Source organism: Oncorhynchus tshawytscha, unplaced genomic scaffold (assembly GCF_018296145.1).
Source record: "Oncorhynchus tshawytscha isolate Ot180627B unplaced genomic scaffold, Otsh_v2.0 Un_scaffold_1528_pilon_pilon, whole genome shotgun sequence".
Classification (NCBI taxonomy): Eukaryota; Metazoa; Chordata; class Actinopteri; order Salmoniformes; family Salmonidae; genus Oncorhynchus; species Oncorhynchus tshawytscha.
This window is the reverse complement of record NW_024609832.1, coordinates 121,242-141,111: the sequence shown is the minus strand read 5'-3', so window position 1 is coordinate 141,111 and position 19,870 is coordinate 121,242. Positions and strand designations below refer to the sequence as shown.

Sequence of the window (19,870 nt, the reverse complement as noted above, 5' to 3'; positions counted from 1 at the left end):
TGTTTCCTGGAAGAAGTTCCCTGCCAAAATTGATACATCATACCAACCTCTGCACCTCATTGGATTGTTCAATTTAAAACAATTCACATGGGAGGTTGTGGGGTCAAAATGGCTTCTGTTGCCTTAGTGCAACTATGTGCAGTAGCGGGTTAACAGGAGAGGGAATATTCGTAAAGGATATTACATCCCTTTTCAGGTTTCGTACATCTGTCACAATCTACAATTGCACACTAAAAGATATAAAGTACACTTTTACATTCAGGTGGTTCTCTTTATGTTTAATGTGCGTTGTAATATTCTAGGTCCGTGACAACTCCCATTTGGTGATAGTAAAAGTCACTTCAGTTCAGTTGAATGATCAGCCCGCTGTTGAACGTCGCAGCACTAAACAATCCACCTTCTAAAGCCAGTGGTCCCGTTGGACCAGAACAAAGACCCAGCAACATGCCTCAATGAGATCATAGAGGGCCTTTATTATGGAGCAGTGGTGATCAGGGACATGCTGTACAGGAGATAGAGTATCTGAAGAAGAGGCGGCTGGAGGTACTGTAGAGGTGTGAGATGAGATGCATTCGTCTATTTGCCCTTGCATTTCCGCGGCAGGGGCAGACAAAGCTCCTGTAATAAACAAACAGACAAACGAATGACATTTTTATTAAATGATTTAAATGAATGAGTTAATGAGAGAAACACAGCTCACCTGTAGGCGCGTCGAGGCGCTAGCGGAGCATGCAGCTAGGGTAACCGTGTACGGGTCGTAGCCTTGGAACAGCGCCTTCCGCTGGTTGGGCTGTGAAAGGACCTGCACCCTCTCACTGGCTACTGCCTTCCTCACTGGCCCCGGCACTGGCCAGATGACTGGATGGTCCTGGGCATACTGGGGGTGGTCAGACTTAGGGACTGGGAGAGGGGAGGTGGGAGGAAGGAAGGAGACGGAGAGAGTAATGGAAAAAGAGAGAGTGTGTGCGAGACAGGTAGAGTAGCGACAATTTTCAGGCTAAAAATGAACACCACATTTACTTTGCAATGTAGTTGGATGGCCGTTACTAAACGTTACTTTCTGAGGTAAATACGAGGTATCCTAAGTGTCTTACGGGCAAGGAGCTGTAGTCGGGAGGAGGTTGCAGCTGGGTGGGGGGGTGCCAGTGAGGTCTTGGATGAATGGGGCGAATAGAGACCCTGCCTCCGCTTGGGACAGGCCAACTGGCAGACCCTAGGACTGGCTACTGCAGTCTGCACCGCTCTGCTCAGCTAGAGAGAGACACATACAAAGAGAGGAAACAAGAGAGATAGCTAGATATAGAGAGACACAGATAGAGAGGGTTATACATTGAGGTGTGTGTGTTGCTCACGGAGGCCAGTAGGGGGCGGTCAGATACCCAGCCTGCGGAGGGGAGGCGGGGCAAAGCCAGAGAACACACTCTATTGGATGGATAGGCACTCAGTGCTGCTACATTGACCTCCCATTGGGGAGATGATCTGGAGAGGGAGGAGGAGAGTCATCAATAGTCATCATAGACATCATGCATTATGCACATCATTAACATACTGTACAACATTATGACACAATATGAAGTCGCACCTGCTCTGTTCGAACCCAGAATTAAGCCGCTTCCTGCCACACAGCTGGGACCAGTGGGGCGTCAACTCTACAACAAAAACAGTAACATTAAAAAGGTCATTATAAAGTCAATTATAAACAAAACAAACATCATAGAGACAGAAAGAGAGTGAAAAGGGGATAAGGACAGAGAGAGTGGGGTGATCTTACCAAACGTGGTGGTGGAGCCATTTCTTTCAGGTGGGAGTTCATCTAGCCAGTAGACTGACCGTCTGGAAGGAAAAGAATCAGTCAGTCTGTCAGTGTGCATGTGTGTGTGTGTTTGTGTGGCAGTACCGGTCAGGGAATCGGAGCAGGTTGGGTTTGGGCTGAGCGAGTTGCACCATCCGGGTAGTCATGGATACGCGAGCTGCTGAAGCATAACAAAAAGATGACTGTTTATTGCACAGGAGGTTGGTGGCACCTTAATTGGGGATGACGGGCTCGTGGTAATGGCTGGAAAGGAATTGGTGGAATGGTATCAAATACATCAAACACATGGTTTCCACGTGTAAGATGCCATTCCATGAACTCCTTTCCAGCCATTATTATGTGCCTTGCTCCCCTCAGCAGCCTCCACTGGTTTATTGTACTTTCCTTTAAATGTCTCTGAACACAGTACACACACACCTTTTCTTCAATGGGAGACAAGTACAAAGTCAAAGGGGTGACAATAACACCTCATTATGACATGTAAATAGCCTAACAATGACACCTCATTATGACATGTAAATAGCCTAACATTGACACCTCAGCCTAACAATAACACCTCATTATGACATGTAAATAGCCTAACAATGACACCTCATTATGACATGTAAATAGCCTAACAATGACACCTCATTATGACATGTAAATAGCCTAACAATGACACCTCATTATGACATGTAAATAGCCTAACAATAACACCTCATTATGACATGTAAATAGCCTAACAATGGCATAAACATGACCACTAGTAAGAAAATATTTTCAACTTTCTCTCAAATATGCCGTCAACTATGCACTGGATTCTAAGTTGCCACCGACTTTATTTACTACTACAGTAGGAATAATTCACCTTGAACAATGATAACATAGGCTAGTGAGTCAGTTCATGAGTACACTGTATTAACCAGATATGTTTTTAATAAAGTAAACGCAATATCCACGATTAGCGGCCTAAAATATTTGCACACATCATCACGTTATTTTATCACGTCGCCTACCTGCCGCTGCCTCGCGATCAACTTGGGGTGTGTTCGTAAATTCGCTCTGGAGTGCCAGAGTGTGCTCTGTGCGTTCGTAAATTTAGAAAAATGTCAGATTGCCCGTTCGTAAATTCAGAGCGCACAGTTGACGCTCTGGCCGAGGAGTAGGGTTGATCCGAGCATTCTGACCACACAACGGCAGTCGAGCACCCAATATAACTGGCTAAAGTTGGCTTGCTTGCTACTTCCAGACATAAATGAGAGAACACCTCACTCTGACCATTTTACTTGGCCAAGCAGAGCAGGCTAGGCTCATGTCATGTAGAGTTGGTGGACTGTAACTGTGTTGCTGGCAACAATTTCATAACGTTTTTTGCCGACATTTCCTGATTACGTGTAGTATTCAACAGGTGTTGTGCGTTCATACATTCATTAGCTAGTTATTCTGCGCTCTGATACACACAGGCTAGAATGCACTGAAATCTGAGTAGGGGTGCGTTCGTAAATGCACTCTGGCTATCTACTCCAATTTCAGAGCACTCTCGTTTGTGCCAGAGCACTGAATAACTGATGAATTTACGAACGCGCAACACCCATTGAATATTACCAGTTGGTAGACGATGGCAAAAAAAAACGATGAAATTATTGCCACCAGCAGTTCGTCACAAACGCTCTAGATAACATCTAAAAAAACTGATCTGCTCATGTGTCTGGAAGTAGCTAGCAATCTAGCCAAATTCAGCCTGTGAGTAGTCAAGCACCCAATCTAGCCACCTTTAGCCAGTTAGCGTGGGTGCTTGACTGCTAGCCAAAGCGTCCAGTGTACGCTCCGAGAGCGAAACAAATTTATGAATGCCCAGAACGCAGTCTGAGCGCACAATGGCACTCCAGATTGAATTTACAACCACACCCTAAATAGCCAGTCAAAGTGAATTTACGAACGCACCCTTGATGTTTATCGTTGTTTGCGCTGATACTGACCCCTGGTGGTTGCTATGGTGACGCCGGAATCTATATCATCGGTCATGTCACTCACTCACTGTGACGTGAAACCCGTTCATAATGAGGACGTCATTGAACGCACATGCGGGTATTGTTTCGATTTCTCTTGCAATTCCAATTTAAACACTAGCATACCAATTAGAACGAAGCAATTATATTAGTATGGACAATGGAAAGTAGGAAATATATTTATCTGAACAACCCTTATCCCTTCGCTCTACCTGTGCATATGGGGTTAGACAAAGTTTTTTAAAACAAAATCACACTTTATTTTCATAGAACACAAGAAAACCTTACAAACAGCACCACAGTAACAAACCTACCCATTATTCTTTAGCTTTCATGATCAAAGTCCAAAAAACATTCACACTTTAACACACTACACTGAGTGCACAGAACATTAGGAACACCTGCTCTTCCCATTACATTCCGACTAGGCGAACGCTATGATCCCTTATTGATGTCATCTGTGTCTATGAAGTGGAGGAGACAGGTTAAAGGAGGATAATTTAAGCCTTGAGACAATTCAGACATGGATTGTGTATATTTGCCATTCAGAGGGTGAATGGGCAAGACAAAATATTTAAATGCCTTTGAACAGGATACGGTAGTAGGCACTCCGATTTGAGTGTGTCAAGAACTGCAACACTGCTGGGTTTTTTACACTCAACAGTTTGTGTGTATCAAGAATGGTCCACCACTCAAAGGACATCCAACTTGGGAAGCATTGGAGTCAACATGGGCCAGTATCCCTGTGGAGCGCTTTCAACACCTTGTAGTCCATGCCCCGGCGAACTGAGGCTGTACAGAGGGCAAAAGGGGGTGCAACTCAATATCAGGAAGGTGTTCCTAATATTTTGTACACTCGGGGTATAATACCAGCATTCATACATATAAGTACTGAAATAGCTTTCAAGCACACATTTCTATAATAGCGATGTAGCGTTCTACTGTATAGCACTAATGGATGAAACTCCCACCCTGGTACAGCTAGCTAATCAATGTGCCAGACAGATGATCAATAACACTATTGACATACAGTAACCTGCTCTGTTACAGCATTTGCCTTTGGCCATATACAGTTTAACCATTGTGGTTTCTACCAGAACCATGTTGACGCTCTAAGAATAACGTCACACAGTTCCACAGCAGCCATGTTAGCATCTCCGCAGACGACAGCACCTTCTGTAATAGTATCACATATAGCCGTGTCCCACTCTATTGCCTATATAGTGCACTACTTTTGATCAGAGTGCACTAAAGTAGTGCACTACGTAGGGATTAGGGTGCCAGTTGGGATGCTGATAATGAGTGGAGAAGGGTCAGAGGGTCTGTACTATGACAGGGTAGAGCAGAGACAGGTGTTCAGCTCCTCTGATAGGTAGTTTGTGCATGGTGTAGTAGTGGATGACCTCTGGTACAGAGGAGAATGGAGGACTGTTCTCTCCCAGGACGTAACAACTCTCTGAACTCCGAGTGAACTTCATATGCATGAAGCCCTGACAACTCCTGAAAGAGAGGAGAGAGAAAAAGAGAGAGCAGCGTTACAAGAGCACCTCCTCCCAGCTGCCCACTGCACTGAGGCTAGGTAACACGGTCACCACTGATAAATCAACGATAATTGACAATTTCAATAAGCATTTCTCAACGGCTGGCCATGCCTTCCTCCTGGCTACTCCTACCCCGGCCAACAGCTCCGCCTCCCCCGCAGCTACTCGCCCGAGCCTCCCCAGCTTCTCCTTCACCCAAATCCAGATTGCAGATGTTCTGAAAGAGCTGCAAAACCTGGACCCATACAAATCAGCTGGGCTAGACAATCTGGACCCTCTATTTCTAAAACTATCCGCCGCCATTGTTGCAACCCCTATTACCAGCCTGTTCAACCTCTCATATCGTCCGAGATCCCTAAAGATTGGAAAGCTGCCGCAGTCATCCCCCTCTTCAAAGGGGGTGACACCATAGACCCAAACTGTTACAGACCTATATTCATTCTGCCCTGTCTAAAGTCTTCGAAAGCGAAGTTAATAAACAGATCACTGACCATTTCGAATCCCACCGCACCTTCTCCGCTGTGCAATCCGGCTTCCAAGCTGGTCACGGGTGCACCTCAGCCACGCTCAAGGTAGTAAACGATATCATAACCGCCATCGAGAAAAGACAGTACTGTGCAGCCGTCTTCATCGACCTGGCCAAGGCTTTCGACTCTGTCAATCACCTTATTCTTATCGGCAGACTTGGTTTTTCTAATGACTGCCTCACCTGGTTCACCAACTACTTTGCAGACAGAGTTCAGTGTGTCAAATCGGAGGGAATGTTGTCCGGACCTCTGGCAGTCTCTATGGGGGTGCCACGGGGTTCAATTCTCGGGCTGACTCTTTTTTCTGTATACATCAATGATGTCGCTCTTGCTGCGGGCGATTCCCTGATCCACCTCTACGCAGACGACAACATTCTGTATACTTCTGGCCCTTCCTTGGACACTGTGCTAACTAACTTCCAAACGAGCTTCAATGCCATACAACACTCTTTCCGTGGCCTCCAACCGCTCTTAAACTCTAGTAAAACCAAATGTATGCTTTTCAACCGTTCGCTGCCCGCACCCGCCCCCCCGACTAGCATCACCACCCTGGACGGTTCCGACCTAGAATATGTGGACAACTATAAATACCTAGGTGTCTGGCTAGACTGTAAACTCTCCTTCCAGACTCATATTAAACATCTCCAATCCAAAATCAAATCTAGAGTCTGCTTTCTATTTCGCAACAAAGCCTCCTGCACTCACGCCACTAAACTTACCCTAGTAAAACTGACTATCCTACCGATCCTCGACTTCGGTGATGTCATCTACAAAATAGCTTCCAACACTCTACTCAGCAAACTGGATGCAGTCTATCACAGTGCCATCTGTTTTGTTACCAAATCACCTTATACCACCCACCACTGCGACCTGTATGCTCTAGTCGGCTGGCCCTCGCTACATATTCGTTGCCTGGCTCCAGGTCATCTATAAGTCTATGCTAGGTAAAGCTCCGCCTTATCTCAGTTCACTGGTCACGATAACACCCACCCGTAGCACATGTTCCAGCAGGTATATCTCATTGATCATCCCCAAAGCCAACACCTCATTTGGCCGCCTTTCCTTCCAGATCTCTGCTGCCAGTGACTGGAACGAATTGCAAAAATCGCTGAAGTTGACCTTAGATTTCCCTCACCAACTTTAAACATCAACTATCTGAGCAGCTAACCGATCGCTGCAGCTGTACATAGTCCATCTGTAAATAGCCCACCCAATCTACCTACCTCATCCCCATACTGTTTTCATTTGATTTACTTTTCTGCTTTACTTGCACATCAACTGCTCATTTATCACTCCAGTGTTAATCTGCTAAATTGTAATTATTCGCTACTATGGCCTATTTATTGCCTACCTCCTCATGCCTTTTGCACACACTGTATAGAGACTTTCTTTTTTCTACTGTCTCATTGACTTGTTTATTGTTAACTCCATGTGTAACTCTGTTGTTGTCTGTGTCACACTGCTTTGCTTTATCTTGGCCAGGTCGCAGTTGCAAATGAGAACTTGTTCTCAACTGGCCTACCTGTTTAAATAAAAGTGAAAAAAATAAAAATAAAAAAAATAAAAAACCTTAACACCTTATTAGGGCCTAGATAAATATGGAAAACCCATGGAAAACACATTTACGATGATGTGATTGGCATAATGTAGAACATCAGGAAGGCTTCCTGAGTGGTCCAGTGGTATAAGGCACTAGAGATCCTGGGTCAAGTCCAGGCTCTGTCGCAGCTGGCCACGCCCGGACCCATGGGGCGGCGCACAATTGGCCCAGCATCGTCCGTTTTAGGGGAGGGTTTGGCCGGCAGGGATGTCCTTGTCCCATCGCGCATTAGCGACTCCTGTGGCGGGCCAGGCGCAATGCAAGCTGACATGGTCGCCAGGTGTTTCTTCCGACACATTGGTGTGGTTGGCTTCCGGGTTAAGAGGGCGTTGTGTCAAGAAGCAATGCGGCTTGGCTGGGTTGTGTTTCGGGGGAAGCACGGCTCTCGATCTTCGCCGCTCCCGAGTCCATACGGGAGTTGCAGCGATGGGACAAGACTAACTACCAATTGGATACCACAAAATTGTGGAGAAAAACAAATTAACAAAAAAAATAACACCAGGAGAATGAGAGAGGGAGAGTGTGTAAAGGTACCTGAGGGAGAGAGAGTAGTCTTGTGGGCAGGTCTGGCTCTTCCTCACCAGGTAGGAACTCTCTTTGCACAACGTCAGTAGAGCCTCTGCCTCCGCACGACTCACAGCACCGTGGTACCACCTGCAAGGGGGACATATTACCGTGTGACGCATAGCAAGGGACACAAAATTGTGACACACGGCCAGGGGGAGCTTCTTAAATTATACTGAGAGTCAGCGGTTGAGGGGAGGAACTTACACCTGTCTCTCCAGGGGCAGGCAGGGGTCCACTCTCTCACCCAGGATAGGGGGGGTGTCACCAGGCCTCCGAAGGTTGGCTGTGCCCCCTGGGGCTGTGGGGCTGGTCCTGGGTAGTTTGGCCTGGTCTGACTGGCCGAACGACTTCTCCCACTCTGCCCCCTCAAACTTAACTACAAATGGAGAGTTTTATTAGCCAACTACTTAAATAGCTGGGCAACAGGTAGTCTAGCGGTTAAGAGATTTGAGCCAGTTACCGAAAGGTCGCTGGTTCGAATCCCGGCGCAGACTAGGTGACAAATGTGCCCTTGAGCAAGGCACTGAACTCTGATTGGTCCTGTAAATCACTCTGGATAAGAGTGTCGGCTAAATGACTAAAATGTAAAACTGCAGCATCTACTGAGTGCTTCCTACACCAGAATAGAGCATAGCACTGGTCTACTTGCTAGAACTTTAGAGATTATGTATTTAGAGCCCAACAATTCAGTGATGCTTTCCTCTATTAGATATCCACCTGCTAGAGCTTTGGAGATGTTGTCCTTCTTCCATTCCCAGGGCTGGTCGTACTCCTCTGCTGGTCTCTCATCGTCCTGGGGCAGCCTGCTCTCTCTGACCTCTCTCTGGAAGAGGAAGAGGAGAGGATGTAGGACGAAGATGAAATCAAAACAGAGAAGAAGAAGAAGATTGTTACCGGTTCGTCCCTGAGGAATTCTCTCCCCTGCTGCGGTGGCGCTTCCCGGTGGCGATGTCGAGTTCTCTCATCGTAGGGGTCATCATAGAGTTGATCTCCGATCCCAACCCTTCCACTGCCCACTCCTGGTCGGCCCCGCTCTGGGCCCTGCTGGAGCTCTACACACACAATCAATTGATTAACTGTGAGTCTATGCATCTCAGTAGTATGTCAGTCATTTTAGACAGCCAGGCGTGAAGTCCAATGTGTGGGGGTGTAGGCAACAGCTAAAAGTAACCAACCTGTGATGACCCTCTGGGCTTCAAAGGGTTCCATGTAGCTGCTGCTGTCCCCTGGACGGAGACTGAGACCTAGGATAGGGTTAGGGCTGAAGGCTACCAGGGTAGGACTGGTGATGGGGCTGAGGCCAAAGGAAAGGTGTGGGTTAGGGTTAGGCTCCCAATCTGCTCTAAGCCGTGGAACTGGTCTGGCATCAAACGGGTCCGAATAGACAGTGTCGGAGTCCCCTACTACTGTCGGAGCAGAGGGAAGCACCTGAAGAGAGTGATGGAGGGTGGGTGGGATAGTGAGGAAAAAAATATTTAAAAAATACTGAAGAGTCAGCCATAAATGAGGAGAATCATGTGGATACAAAGAACATGAAAGAGGGAGATCAACAATAAAAACACCAACTGTCATGCCATACCGGTTCCTGGTGGATGGTGACGGGGCTCAGGGGGATCTTACTGCGACTGAACTCCTGAGAATCCACCTTGATCAGCCTGTGTTTGGGAGACACCACCTTCACCTGGAATACATTATAACAACCTTTAAAGACCTGTAATAACATGGTCATAACACCTGTAAAGCCATGTGTTTGATACTGTTAAATCCACCCCATTCCAACAATTACATTGAGCCAGTCCTCCTATATATCTGCCAATCAGCCTCCTCTGCTGAAATAACAGCAGAAGATATAACATTTCCCACCTCTGCATCGTTGGGAAGGACAGAAGCGAAGGCAGGAAATGCATGCAGGCTTACTGTCCCCCTGCAGCCACCATTTTGTGGTTTCTCTGCGCTCTGGTAGGGGTCTTCAAAGTCCAGGTCTTTCTGGGCTCTGTAGGCCCTCAGGATCTCACTCTCTGTGTAGTCAGGACGCGGAAGCTGGGGGGCGTCACGACGGCTGCCGAAGTTCAGGTAGTCCTTTAACCACTTTGCCATGGGTCTGAGGGAAGGAGAATAAATCAGAATATTACATCGTATCTAACAAACACTGTCAACACTTCCAATAATGTGCTTACCGTGACAATGGAATCAGTAAAAACAGAGGGAATAATACACTGGGTCTGGCAGTCAGTCATTGGACAATGCAAGTGATCAGGGTAGGTCAGACAATTTATCTAAGAGGAATATTAACGTTCTAATGTAACGAATTACATAACTTGCTTGGTATGGGGGCAGTGGGCATGATAGACCTGAGCAGGAAAAACTCTGGGCCCTAGTTGTTTAAAGGCCCATATATATATATATATATATATATATATATATATATAATCATATTGAGCAAAAGAAAGGACTCTTTCAATCACACTAGCTACCTATGTATCCTTTGCTTTGTGACAGGAGGATCGGAGCTAGATAAGGCTAGATAGCTGAACTGGAATGCATTCATCAAACTAACGTTTGAGAGAGTAGTAACTGTTATCTGGTTAGATATAGTACTGTATTTCCATATTTTTATATTTACAAGAAGGCTATATTTCGTTTGAATCTGGAAAGCGACTGACAAGCTACTCAGTCATGGATTTAACGTTACCTACTACGAATGTTTGGCTAGCTATAATCAGCTGATGTTAGCTAGCTAGCTAACGTTAGTCATGTTTGGTGCAACATTGAAGACATAACGTTAACTAGCTAACGTTAGCTATGCAGCTTATATTTGCATAATATAAAAACGATACTTACGTTTTGATGGAAATCGGGGCCGTCAGCCAATTACGTATTTAATTGTGTGTCCACCCCCCATGAATTCACAGAAATGTCATTGTAGCTTGCTAACGTTAGCTTGTTAACTTCCCTCGACTTGAGCTGAAGAAAACAAGTTTGCCTGCCACCAACGTAAATTAACTACGCTACGTCAGTTTAAAACAAAGATTAAATGCATTTTGTAGAATATTATTTCAGTTAGCAAGCTAGCTAGCTAGTTGGCTAAAGTTACAATTTCTATCTAGCTAACTAATTCGACTATTTTAGTCCGAAATGGTTATCTCACTGAGCTATAATAAAAAAGGGTTAGCTAGCTACAAGAAAGTATTATTCGGTGGGGTTTAACGGCGGTTGGCATCCAATATTAATGGCCCATTACCGCCACCAAATGGACTGGAGTATAAATCCATTATACTTCGTAATACAAAAAAAGTATTGCCAACCAACCCTTCACTCATTAAAAAAAGCCACCACTCCATTCCACTATTTTGAACCTATCTGATCCTATACCAGGCAGAGGGTCTGGGAGGACGGGACACCGTCCTGCTTTAAAATCTTGTAAACCCAAGTACTTCTCTGCAGCTGCCACCACAACACCTATTTTCTGTGATTTTACATTCTATTCCTGCAGGACAGTTGACAGCAATAGCAATAAACACTAAAAAGCCAACCTTACTGAAGCACACTGCATTCATAGGCCTATCACTCTGTACTGGCAAAATTCTACAACTCACCTGGAGCCTCTTAGGATCCCTTACCCTTGACACATCTTCCTCTACTTTCTTCACTGCCTCAGCATACGACACCTTCTGTACAACTCTGATCATGGCAACTTCAACCTGTCTCTCTGGCACTGGAGACTTCTGATCCCCAGGAACATGAGCACCCCTACAGTTAGCCCAATATTGGACTAAAGAAGCCTAACGTTACTCATTAGTCCAAGGACCTTACATGTTCTGTTTAATTGGTGAATTGGCTCTGGAAGCCAAAACAGACAAATACTCCATCTAAATGTGAATCAATTCTCAATTGCAGTATTGTTCTAGAAACATAAATACTTCTACTTTCATATCACATCAAAATAATATCACAAATGCAAAATATACACTTACTGTCCACTGTCTTACCAGTTAGATTAGATTGTTTTTTTGTCACATGCACAGTAGCATTTGTAATTGCAGGGTACAGTGAAATGCTCACTTTTGTGTCTAAGTATACAGACGAGGCATACAAAGATATGTCAATTGGTATTGGTATGTTATGCAGATAACATTTACCATCCTCCTCCCTTACTTCTTCAAATATCCCATACGCCTCTACATTATGGACAAGGTATGTATATGAAAAGCATTATCAAAAGTTTTTATTTAGCATATTCTTATAGCCTACATATTCTTACCTCTGTTGATTGATATCCATTGAATTGTGTCCATTTTCTGTTTTAGAAAGATTTGCACAAATATGTAAAGATAGATGGTATCATGATAAACAATATCAATTTAGATCATACAAGGGACAAACCTTACCTAAAAATGTAGGAAATCTTTAAAAATTCTCAGTTATGTACCTGTCTTTTCAAATCGAAATGTTTCAGTTGGGCAGTTAGTTGGTGGGGGTTATTGCAGGAACCTAAGGAGGTTCCACCATGAACCCGACCTCCTATGGGGTTCTTGGAAGAACCTATTGGGGGCCATTTTGAGTTCCAAGAACCCTAAGGTTCTTCTAAGAACTTTGAGGATCTTAAAAGAACACTTGATGAACCCCAAATTTTTAGAGTGTAGGCCGTATTTGTACTGTTTAACCATACAATTGTCCCCGGTCACCTTGCTGTGTTTAAAAGCAGTACCTCTAACACAGTTGCAGCTGACAGTATTTTTCTGTGAAAACACATTTGTGGCGTCTGTCTTCTGTTGGCACACAGGTGTTCGGAGACACAAATAGCTAATTAGCACAGGTAGTCCACTCTGTCATATGTCTGTTTTCTGTAAACAAGAGCTATAACATGGAAATATGGCCATGTGGGAATCTTAACCCTAGCACTATAAAGTTGTATCAATTAAAACTCTTGTTTTTATATGAAAGATAAGGTCCTTATGCTTCTAAAACCATACATGTTAATGTTCAGACCGAGCTTTGTAGTTCTTAACAAAACTCCCCCCTACAGAAAACTCCTTCGTCTAATGACTCTTATGTGTAATGGAACTGATAGTCATGACCAAGGGCTACCCTACAGTTAACACATACTGCTTTACTGATGCTACAAAGTCATTTGTCCCATGCCCTCCTGCACACTTCTCACATATAGGAATCTCCCTTCTACACTGCCGCAACATGACCATAAGCTTGGCACCTGAAACACAGTAGTGGGTTCGGCACAAAAGCTCTTACGGGATAACTGATAAAGCCTAAAATGATTTTGTCAGGTAACGACTCAGAATTAAAACTCAAAAGGACAGACAGTGACTCTTCTGTTTCACCATGCTCGCCACCGGGTCTGCGCTGCACCAAATGGCAGGCATCACAGACACCGGGAATCATCTATTTCAGTTGCTCCACCTCCACCCTTACCCCAGTAATCACTCCTTTCAACGGCACCCTGTTTCTGAGAGCAAAGCAAGTAACAGGTCTTGTCCTCAGTTCCATCTGGGTGGAAGAAACACAAAAAAAGAACCACAAGTCCACTTCAGGTTACCTTCTCTGATTCAACCCAATTCAATTTTCACCCAACCAGAAACCACATATGGGTCAGCCAAAAGGCAGAGGTCCACTTTCTTCAAAAATGTCACTCCTACTGGATCTGAATCATCTTTATCATGACAATCAGTGTGAGACAAGGGCTCAGAGATCTTCACCACATAGTGACATCTGAGCGAATCTGAGAATGAATGGCCAACATTTCAGAATTGTTTTGACAAAAAAACAAAAACTTTGGCTTATATTTATACTATTTAACACAGGCGGTCTTTGAATGTTTTGGCTAAATGTATACATTTTATTCTATTCACTTAAAAAAAGTGTTTTTTAACAATAAACAAAAACTCCACCTACAGGGCACGTGCCAGCCTGCCAGGAGAGCTCAGCAGCTCAAATAAAGAACATGCCAAACCCCTTTCGAAAACATACCCTACCACACCGGCAGATGGTAATGTTGATCAGGCATCGAGTGTCATCTTTCATTCCAAACGCATTAGTAGCCAGCAATACATTTGAACCGCCTTAACCACATCTGTTTCAACAGAGCCACAACACTATGCAAGCGTGTCACAATGAATGTGCAGGCAGAGAGTTGACATGTTGTACAGCATTGGAGACGGGGGCCAATTCTCCTTTTCCATGCCAGATGAGGTGGAAGAGAACACCTGAATGTTCTAGTTCCCCAGGACAAGTGGGGAGTATGACTGTGTGAGAGAGCAGTTTTTTGTTGTTGCCATTGTTACAATCACTTGATTGTTGAGTCAAGTACACACCAGTGCCTGTTCAGTAGCCAATTTAGTGTGATAACTTTTCTTAAAATGCTCCTTGATTGAACTTCAAGTTATCTGCTTCTGTCAAATTGATTTTATGTTCTAAACGTACAAAAGCAGCCTACTACAGCTGAGAATTGAGGTCTTTGGGTAAAGTCGTGTGTAGAGGAAATGATCAAGTAAACTCTATTCTTTGTGGCAGGTAGCCTAGTGGTTAGAGCATTGGGCCAGTAACCGAAAGGTTGCTAGATTGAATCCCAATTGACAAGGTAAAAATCTGTTGTTCTGCCCTTGAACAAGGCAGTTAACCCACTGTTCCTAGGCTGTCATTGTAAATAAGAATTTGTTCTTAACTGACATGCCTAGTTAAATAAAAGGTTAGAAATACAAATGTTATTTTTGTTTATCTGCAACACAGGCCTACATTTACAACCTCCACACCCAGTGCCTCTCCAGGACCAGTTCAGAGACCCCTGCCCAATAACACAAAACTGTATAAAAAAATTAAAAAAAATAAAAAAAATAAAAAAAATAAAAAAAATAAAAAAAATAAAAAACACTTAGGTAGGACCTAAAGTACATTTTAATGTCTCCAGAAAAGTCACATTGTATTCAGATTGGGTAGGGCACAAGAGAAAATAAGTATTTAATGAAAAGTCAAAACATGACTTACACCTTTACAAAGTTGGAGGGTAGTTGGTAGATGAACATTTCAAAATATATTTTCTAAAATCACAGGTGAAAACTAATTACATTGGGGGTAAGGGTCACAAAGCAGGATGATAAAATTCAGGCCGCTAACTATTGACTCCAAAACAACTACAGCAATTTTAAATCATCACAGGCATTAAACTGCTTACCCCTTTGTTACACCTAATAACCATCCTTGTGTTGTGATCTTGAAAATCCAAAACCGTTCTGGGTTGTGTGGAACAGGTGAATGGCCCAACATCATATCAACACATTTCCATATCACAAAGTTCAGACAGACTGAGCCTTTTGATTAGCCAAAGCGTCGCCAGCCTTTCTCTCATTCACTGTTGTTGCTGTCATCACTATCGGAATACGCCCCCAGGAGGCTGAGCGACGACGACCCATTCTGTGCTGTGATTGGCTTAGTAGCCGCCGTTGGTACAATAGCAGCTGCCTTTGAAACTGCAAAGCAGAAAGTACAGAGGTTAGAATGACAGAAATAGCAGTAAAAGTATCTTCAGCCCTACAACATGTAGAGCAGAGTGACTTCCTGAGGTGCTAACAGACAAAATACTGCTACAATTGTCTCCTCTCAGGCTGCACTGTCCATTGAGGCATTGGTAAGAGCAGCGTTGACAGTCTTGAATCCTGTTGTTATTGACTGCTGTAAAGGCGTCCGCATGCTTCACAGCTGGAAGACTTCTTGCATATATTATGGCTGTTTTGGTCTGTTTTCAGTGAGGGGTTTTCAGGCTTGCCTCCAGAAAAAATAATTGTGTGTGCCCGAACAGCTGAAGTTCAGAGCCTAAGTCTACGCCCCTTCGTCAGTGATTGGTCAACAGTAGAGATTCTTCAATAAAGTCTGTTGTTATTCAACGAGAGACCACTCATTTTTTTAATGCAAATGTTTTCATTGAGAAATACTGCACCAAACATCTTAGTTAGATGTAAAATTGCACGACTAAGATCTCCTGGTCAAAATGACTTCGGTTGCCAGCTGTACGGTGTTTCCTCCGACACATTGGTGCGGCTGGATTACGGGTTAAGCCAGCAGTGAGGCTTGGTGGGGGTCGTGTTTCGGAGGACGCGTGACTCTCGACCTTTGCCTCTTCCGAGTCTATACGGGAGTTGCAGTGACGGGACAAGACTGACTACCAATTGGATTCATCACGAAATTGGGGAGGAAAAAGTACAACAAAATAATAATAATAAATGTATGCCAGATTTCCTGCGTTCTATTTAGGGGAAGTGTACGCTGGCTACAATGTCTCAAAATGCAAAATACTATTACTGGTTTTTTTCTCATTTTTCGAGCGAAGGTCTTTTAAAGGAGCACAAGCACACTAGTTTGGCTAGGCGCCTGACGAACTGAAGCATGCTGACGCCTTAAGCAGGAAATCACCTCGGTGTATACGAAGTCATTTCGATATTGCAGTTCCTGCCATAAAGCTTATGTTAAAGCCTCCATAGCTCACCTGTCTGTGTGTTAGAGCCTGCAGGAGTTACTGTGGTATCAGGGTTAGGGACAGAGGTCGCTGGTTTCTTTCTCACCACCAGTGATCCCAGTGCCCCTCCACCTCCCAGCCCCCCCACACTTCTCTCCCAGCTCTCCACCTTGGCCTTCTTCACCCCCCCCACTGACAGGCTCTGTAGAAACAACACACAGGACATAAGTAGGCATGTTGGTTAACATGTATTGTGAGGCCTGTGTGTGTTTGGTGTGTGTGTTACCTGTGGGTCAGTGAGTCTGTCTGTGGTGAGGATGTCAGTAGGTCTGTCTGTGCTGGGTTTCTTTGGTCTGCTGCTGCTCTCGCCCTCCTGGTCTGAGTCAGAGTCGGAGTCTCTTAACCTCTTCACTAGAGCTCTCTCTAGCATCTCCCTGTAACACATACATAACCATTTTGTTATGCTTATGCATTTTGTTATGCTTTGCTTAACAATTTCCCTCTTCATCATTCCTCTCTATACTCACCGTGTCTCCCTCTCGTCCTCCGTCTGTACTCACCGTGTCTCCCTCTCGTCCTCCGTCTGTACTCACCGTGTCTCCCTCTCGTCCTCCGTCTGTACTCACCGTGTCTCCCTCTCGTCCTCCGTCTGTACTCACCGTGTCTCCCTCTCGTCCTCCGTCTGTACTCACCGTGTCTCCCTCTCGTCCTCCGTCTGTACTCACCGTGTCTCCCTCTCGTCCTCCGTCTGTACTCACCGTGTCTCCCTCTCGTCCTCCGTCTGTACTCACCGTGTCTCCCTCTCGTCCTCCGTCTGTACTCACCGTGTCTCCCTCTCGTCCTCCGTCTGTACTCACCGTCTCCCTCTCGTCCTCCGTCTGTACTCACCGTGTCTCCCTCTCGTCCTCCGTCTGTACTCACCGTGTCTCCCTCTCGTCCTCCGTCTGTACTCACCGTGTCTCCCTCTCGTCCTCTGTCTGTACTCACCGTGTCTCCCTCTCGTCCTCCGTCTGTACTCACCGTGTCTCCCTCTCGTCCTCACCGTGTCTCCCTCTCGTCCTCCGTCTGTACTCACCGTGTCTCCCTCTCGTCCTCCTCCTTCTCCTGCTCTTTGGTCCTCTGCTCCAGCTCTTTGTATGTTCCCAGCATTCCTTCGAAGTCCACCGAAGCCTGTCTCTGGTTCAACTCCTTGAGCTCCTGAAGATTCTCCAGAACCTCCATCTCCATCTTAGAGTCCCGCGTACGGTTCTCCAACACCTAGAAAGAATCATCATCAGCACGGCTCTCCAACACACATCGGTACGGTTCTCCAAAAACCTGGTAGAGAACATATCATCAGTCTGTCAGATTCTCCAGCATTGTTTATAGAAGTGTACCTTCATAGGGTTGTTCAACTCTTCCTCCTCTCTGTCCTTAGTTATCTTCTTCTCTTCCTCCTCTAGAAGTTTCTCCGCTTGGAAGTTCCTTGTGGCACCGTGTTCCATGGCATAGTCTGTGTTCTCTGGATCAGTCTGTAGACAACACACACTGGGCGAGTACACAAACTGTTCTAAGACGTAGTTGATGTTTTATGTCTCAGTCTACAGACACACACGCAGAAACAGATTTACCTTAAAGGTGATCTCAGCCAGGCATCTTGTACACTTGATGTAGAAGCGGAAGATGGGCAGTCCCATGTAGAGCTCATTCATCACAGTCTCCTTACGGGCGTTGAACTTCTTCCCCTTGTAAATGTACTCCCCACAAGTCTTACACCTGCAAGAAACACACGCAGGGGCAGGGTCAGAGCACACGCACGCATTCATGCACTCACAACTCATGGTACCTTTTTCTGGGAAGGGTTGTAGAGTGTTGACATACCTCATATTGAAGGGAGCCATCAGCCGGACCACATACTGCCTGTCTTTAGGGAGCTTGAGTTTGGGTATTTTAGCCGGGTCGAAGTCTGGCGGGTAGTATTTCTACATGAGAACAAACACAGTCAGCAGTGCAATTTAACTACGAAATATCTGATTTGCATTGCCTTTATCAGTCATTAGCTACAACAACGAGAGGAAAACATACAATAATTAGACAAACACAATTCAAATAAAGAGATTAAAACATTCAACGTTTACAGCAAGAGCATGCTCTATATCAGTATATCCTCATAAGGAAAGATAGGCAAGAAACAGCTAGTTTGCTAGTACAATGAGTACGACTACCAGCTATATAGCTAGCTAAGCGTATTGATCTAACTACTACTAGTGTAACTTGGTGTCATGAGCATAGAAAAGTGTTTGCCTCAATGGCCAAGCCTGATTAGCAACACGCAGCTTGCTGCTAGCTAGCAAACATTACATTCGCAAAACAACTGCCCGTTTTCAGCGAATTGAAAATAAATCAAGACATAGTAAATAAGAATTGTACTTACGTTTAAAACTTTTCTTTCTGACATTCTTAATGTGAAATAAAAACCTAACTTTAGCGACGAAATGGAAGGATAAACTGTGATAATGTTAGCTAAATATAGCTAACATACAGCTAGCTTGCTGTAATGCGATCTCTGAGAAGAGCAGAAAATCACTTCCGCTTCCGGGGTAGGTCCAGCCTTCATATTAAAAGTCGCTCATGTAGAAAAACACGCATTTGATTTTACTCAATCTATAAATATTGTTTTATGATTTATATTTTAATTGAAAACAATTATTGTATACATGAACGTGGGGTTGAGTCCCTACTACGTTATCTAAGGAATCGAGTGTCAACATGGATCTGCATCACAGCAATATTATAAATTATGGATTACATTTGCCATCATAAGAGAGAGGATTTCAGAATGACATCCATTAATAAGAAAAACGTAATAAAATATTTTTGTCAACTGAGGGAACGGGAATAGAACCTGAGTTGCTGGCGTGAAAGGCAATCACGCTACTGCATTTTCCCAACAGGGTTAACCTATTTGGTGGGAATTGTAAGGTGGCTCATTAGCTAGGATTGCGACAATATAAATGTTGTTTATAGCGTGAATAAAAACAGACCTGAAGATCTTTTAAATGGCTCATTGTGATAAGGCTTTTATTTCATACAGGATACCTGAAAGCTAATGAGCAACTGAAACATTTGCCAGAGTGTTTTTTTTTTTTTTTACAGCAATACAATTCATTTCCTGTATTTAACATGAAATGCTTGGTCAATTTTATTTACATTTTTTAAATGTAAACTTCAGTTATGAACAATTTATTATTTACAATGACAGCATACACTTGCCAAATCTGGGACTCACAATCACAGCCAGTCGTGATAAAGCCTGGAATCAAACCAGTGTCTGTAGTGACACCTCAAGCATGAGATGCAGGGCCTTAGACCACTGCACCACTCAGGAGCC

General features: G+C 44.4%; 3 protein-coding genes across 5 annotated transcripts; all 3 read right to left on the bottom strand.

The window, feature by feature from the left end:
• Positions 1 to 263: 263 nt before the first annotated feature.
• On the bottom strand, positions 264 to 4,358 carry LOC112235112. Its single transcript, XM_042319530.1, has 8 exons — positions 2,809 to 4,358; positions 1,898 to 1,970; positions 1,772 to 1,833; positions 1,583 to 1,649; positions 1,353 to 1,479; positions 1,095 to 1,251; positions 701 to 900; positions 264 to 618 (listed from the first exon to the last, which is right to left on the bottom strand). Exons 2-8 carry the CDS (start codon positions 1,957 to 1,959, stop codon positions 577 to 579), a joined length of 717 nt encoding a protein of 238 aa, XP_042175464.1. The 5' UTR covers positions 1,960 to 1,970; positions 2,809 to 4,358; the 3' UTR covers positions 264 to 576.
• Positions 4,359 to 4,848: 490 nt separating this feature from the next.
• On the bottom strand, positions 4,849 to 11,651 carry LOC112235111 (SH2 domain-containing adapter protein F). Of its 3 annotated transcripts, none has more exons than XM_042319528.1 (9): positions 11,633 to 11,651; positions 9,900 to 10,137; positions 9,616 to 9,717; positions 9,212 to 9,464; positions 8,931 to 9,088; positions 8,754 to 8,859; positions 8,241 to 8,412; positions 8,004 to 8,123; positions 4,849 to 5,301 (listed from the first exon to the last, which is right to left on the bottom strand). In XM_042319528.1, the coding sequence occupies exons 2-9, from the start codon at positions 10,131 to 10,133 to the stop codon at positions 5,115 to 5,117; spliced, it is 1,332 nt and encodes a 443-aa protein (XP_042175462.1). In that variant the 5' UTR covers positions 10,134 to 10,137; positions 11,633 to 11,651; the 3' UTR covers positions 4,849 to 5,114. The 3 variants fall into 3 exon arrangements, with proteins under 3 accessions (XP_042175462.1, XP_024259269.1, XP_024259270.1); XM_024403501.2 differs by lacking the exon at positions 11,633 to 11,651 and adding an exon at positions 10,878 to 11,243; XM_024403502.2 differs by lacking the exon at positions 11,633 to 11,651 and adding an exon at positions 10,878 to 11,243 and having other exon boundaries at positions 9,954 to 10,137.
• A 3,276-nt stretch (positions 11,652 to 14,927) lies between these two features.
• Positions 14,928 to 19,068, bottom strand: LOC112235110 (splicing factor YJU2). The gene is made up of 8 exons (XM_024403500.2): positions 18,914 to 19,068; positions 18,361 to 18,461; positions 18,111 to 18,255; positions 17,877 to 18,011; positions 17,576 to 17,757; positions 16,787 to 16,934; positions 16,531 to 16,702; positions 14,928 to 15,517 (listed from the first exon to the last, which is right to left on the bottom strand). The coding sequence occupies exons 1-8, from the start codon at positions 18,935 to 18,937 to the stop codon at positions 15,393 to 15,395; spliced, it is 1,032 nt and encodes a 343-aa protein (XP_024259268.1). The 5' UTR covers positions 18,938 to 19,068; the 3' UTR covers positions 14,928 to 15,392.
• Positions 19,069 to 19,870: the final 802 nt, after the last annotated feature.

What these genes read in the sequence shown, in the direction of transcription:
- LOC112235112 (XM_042319530.1), bottom strand. Translation starts at nt 1,959, where the DNA reads ATGACTACCCGGATGGTGCAACTCGCTCAGCCCAAACCCAACCTGCTC. An exon ending in CTGCTCCGATTCCCTGACCG is followed by an intron (nt 1,834 to 1,897) that starts GTACTGCCACAC and finishes TTTTCCTTCCAG; the next exon opens with ACGGTCAGTCTACTGGCTAG. An exon ending in ACCGCCCCCTACTGGCCTCC is followed by an intron (nt 1,252 to 1,352) that starts GTGAGCAACACA and finishes GTCTCTCTCTAG; the next exon opens with CTGAGCAGAGCGGTGCAGAC.
- LOC112235111 (XM_042319528.1), bottom strand. Translation starts at nt 10,133, where the DNA reads ATGGCAAAGTGGTTAAAGGACTACCTGAACTTCGGCAGCCGTCGTGAC. An exon ending in AATTCCTCAGGGACGAACCG is followed by an intron (nt 8,860 to 8,930) that starts GTAACAATCTTC and finishes TTCCTCTTCCAG; the next exon opens with AGAGAGGTCAGAGAGAGCAG. An exon ending in CTGCCCCTGGAGAGACAGGT is followed by an intron (nt 8,124 to 8,240) that starts GTAAGTTCCTCC and finishes TCCCCCTTGCAG; the next exon opens with GTGGTACCACGGTGCTGTGA.
- LOC112235110 (XM_024403500.2), bottom strand. Translation starts at nt 18,937, where the DNA reads ATGTCAGAAAGAAAAGTTTTAAAC. An exon ending in ATGGCTCCCTTCAATATGAG is followed by an intron (nt 18,256 to 18,360) that starts GTATGTCAACAC and finishes TGTTTCTTGCAG; the next exon opens with GTGTAAGACTTGTGGGGAGT. An exon ending in TGGCTGAGATCACCTTTAAG is followed by an intron (nt 18,012 to 18,110) that starts GTAAATCTGTTT and finishes TGTTGTCTACAG; the next exon opens with ACTGATCCAGAGAACACAGA.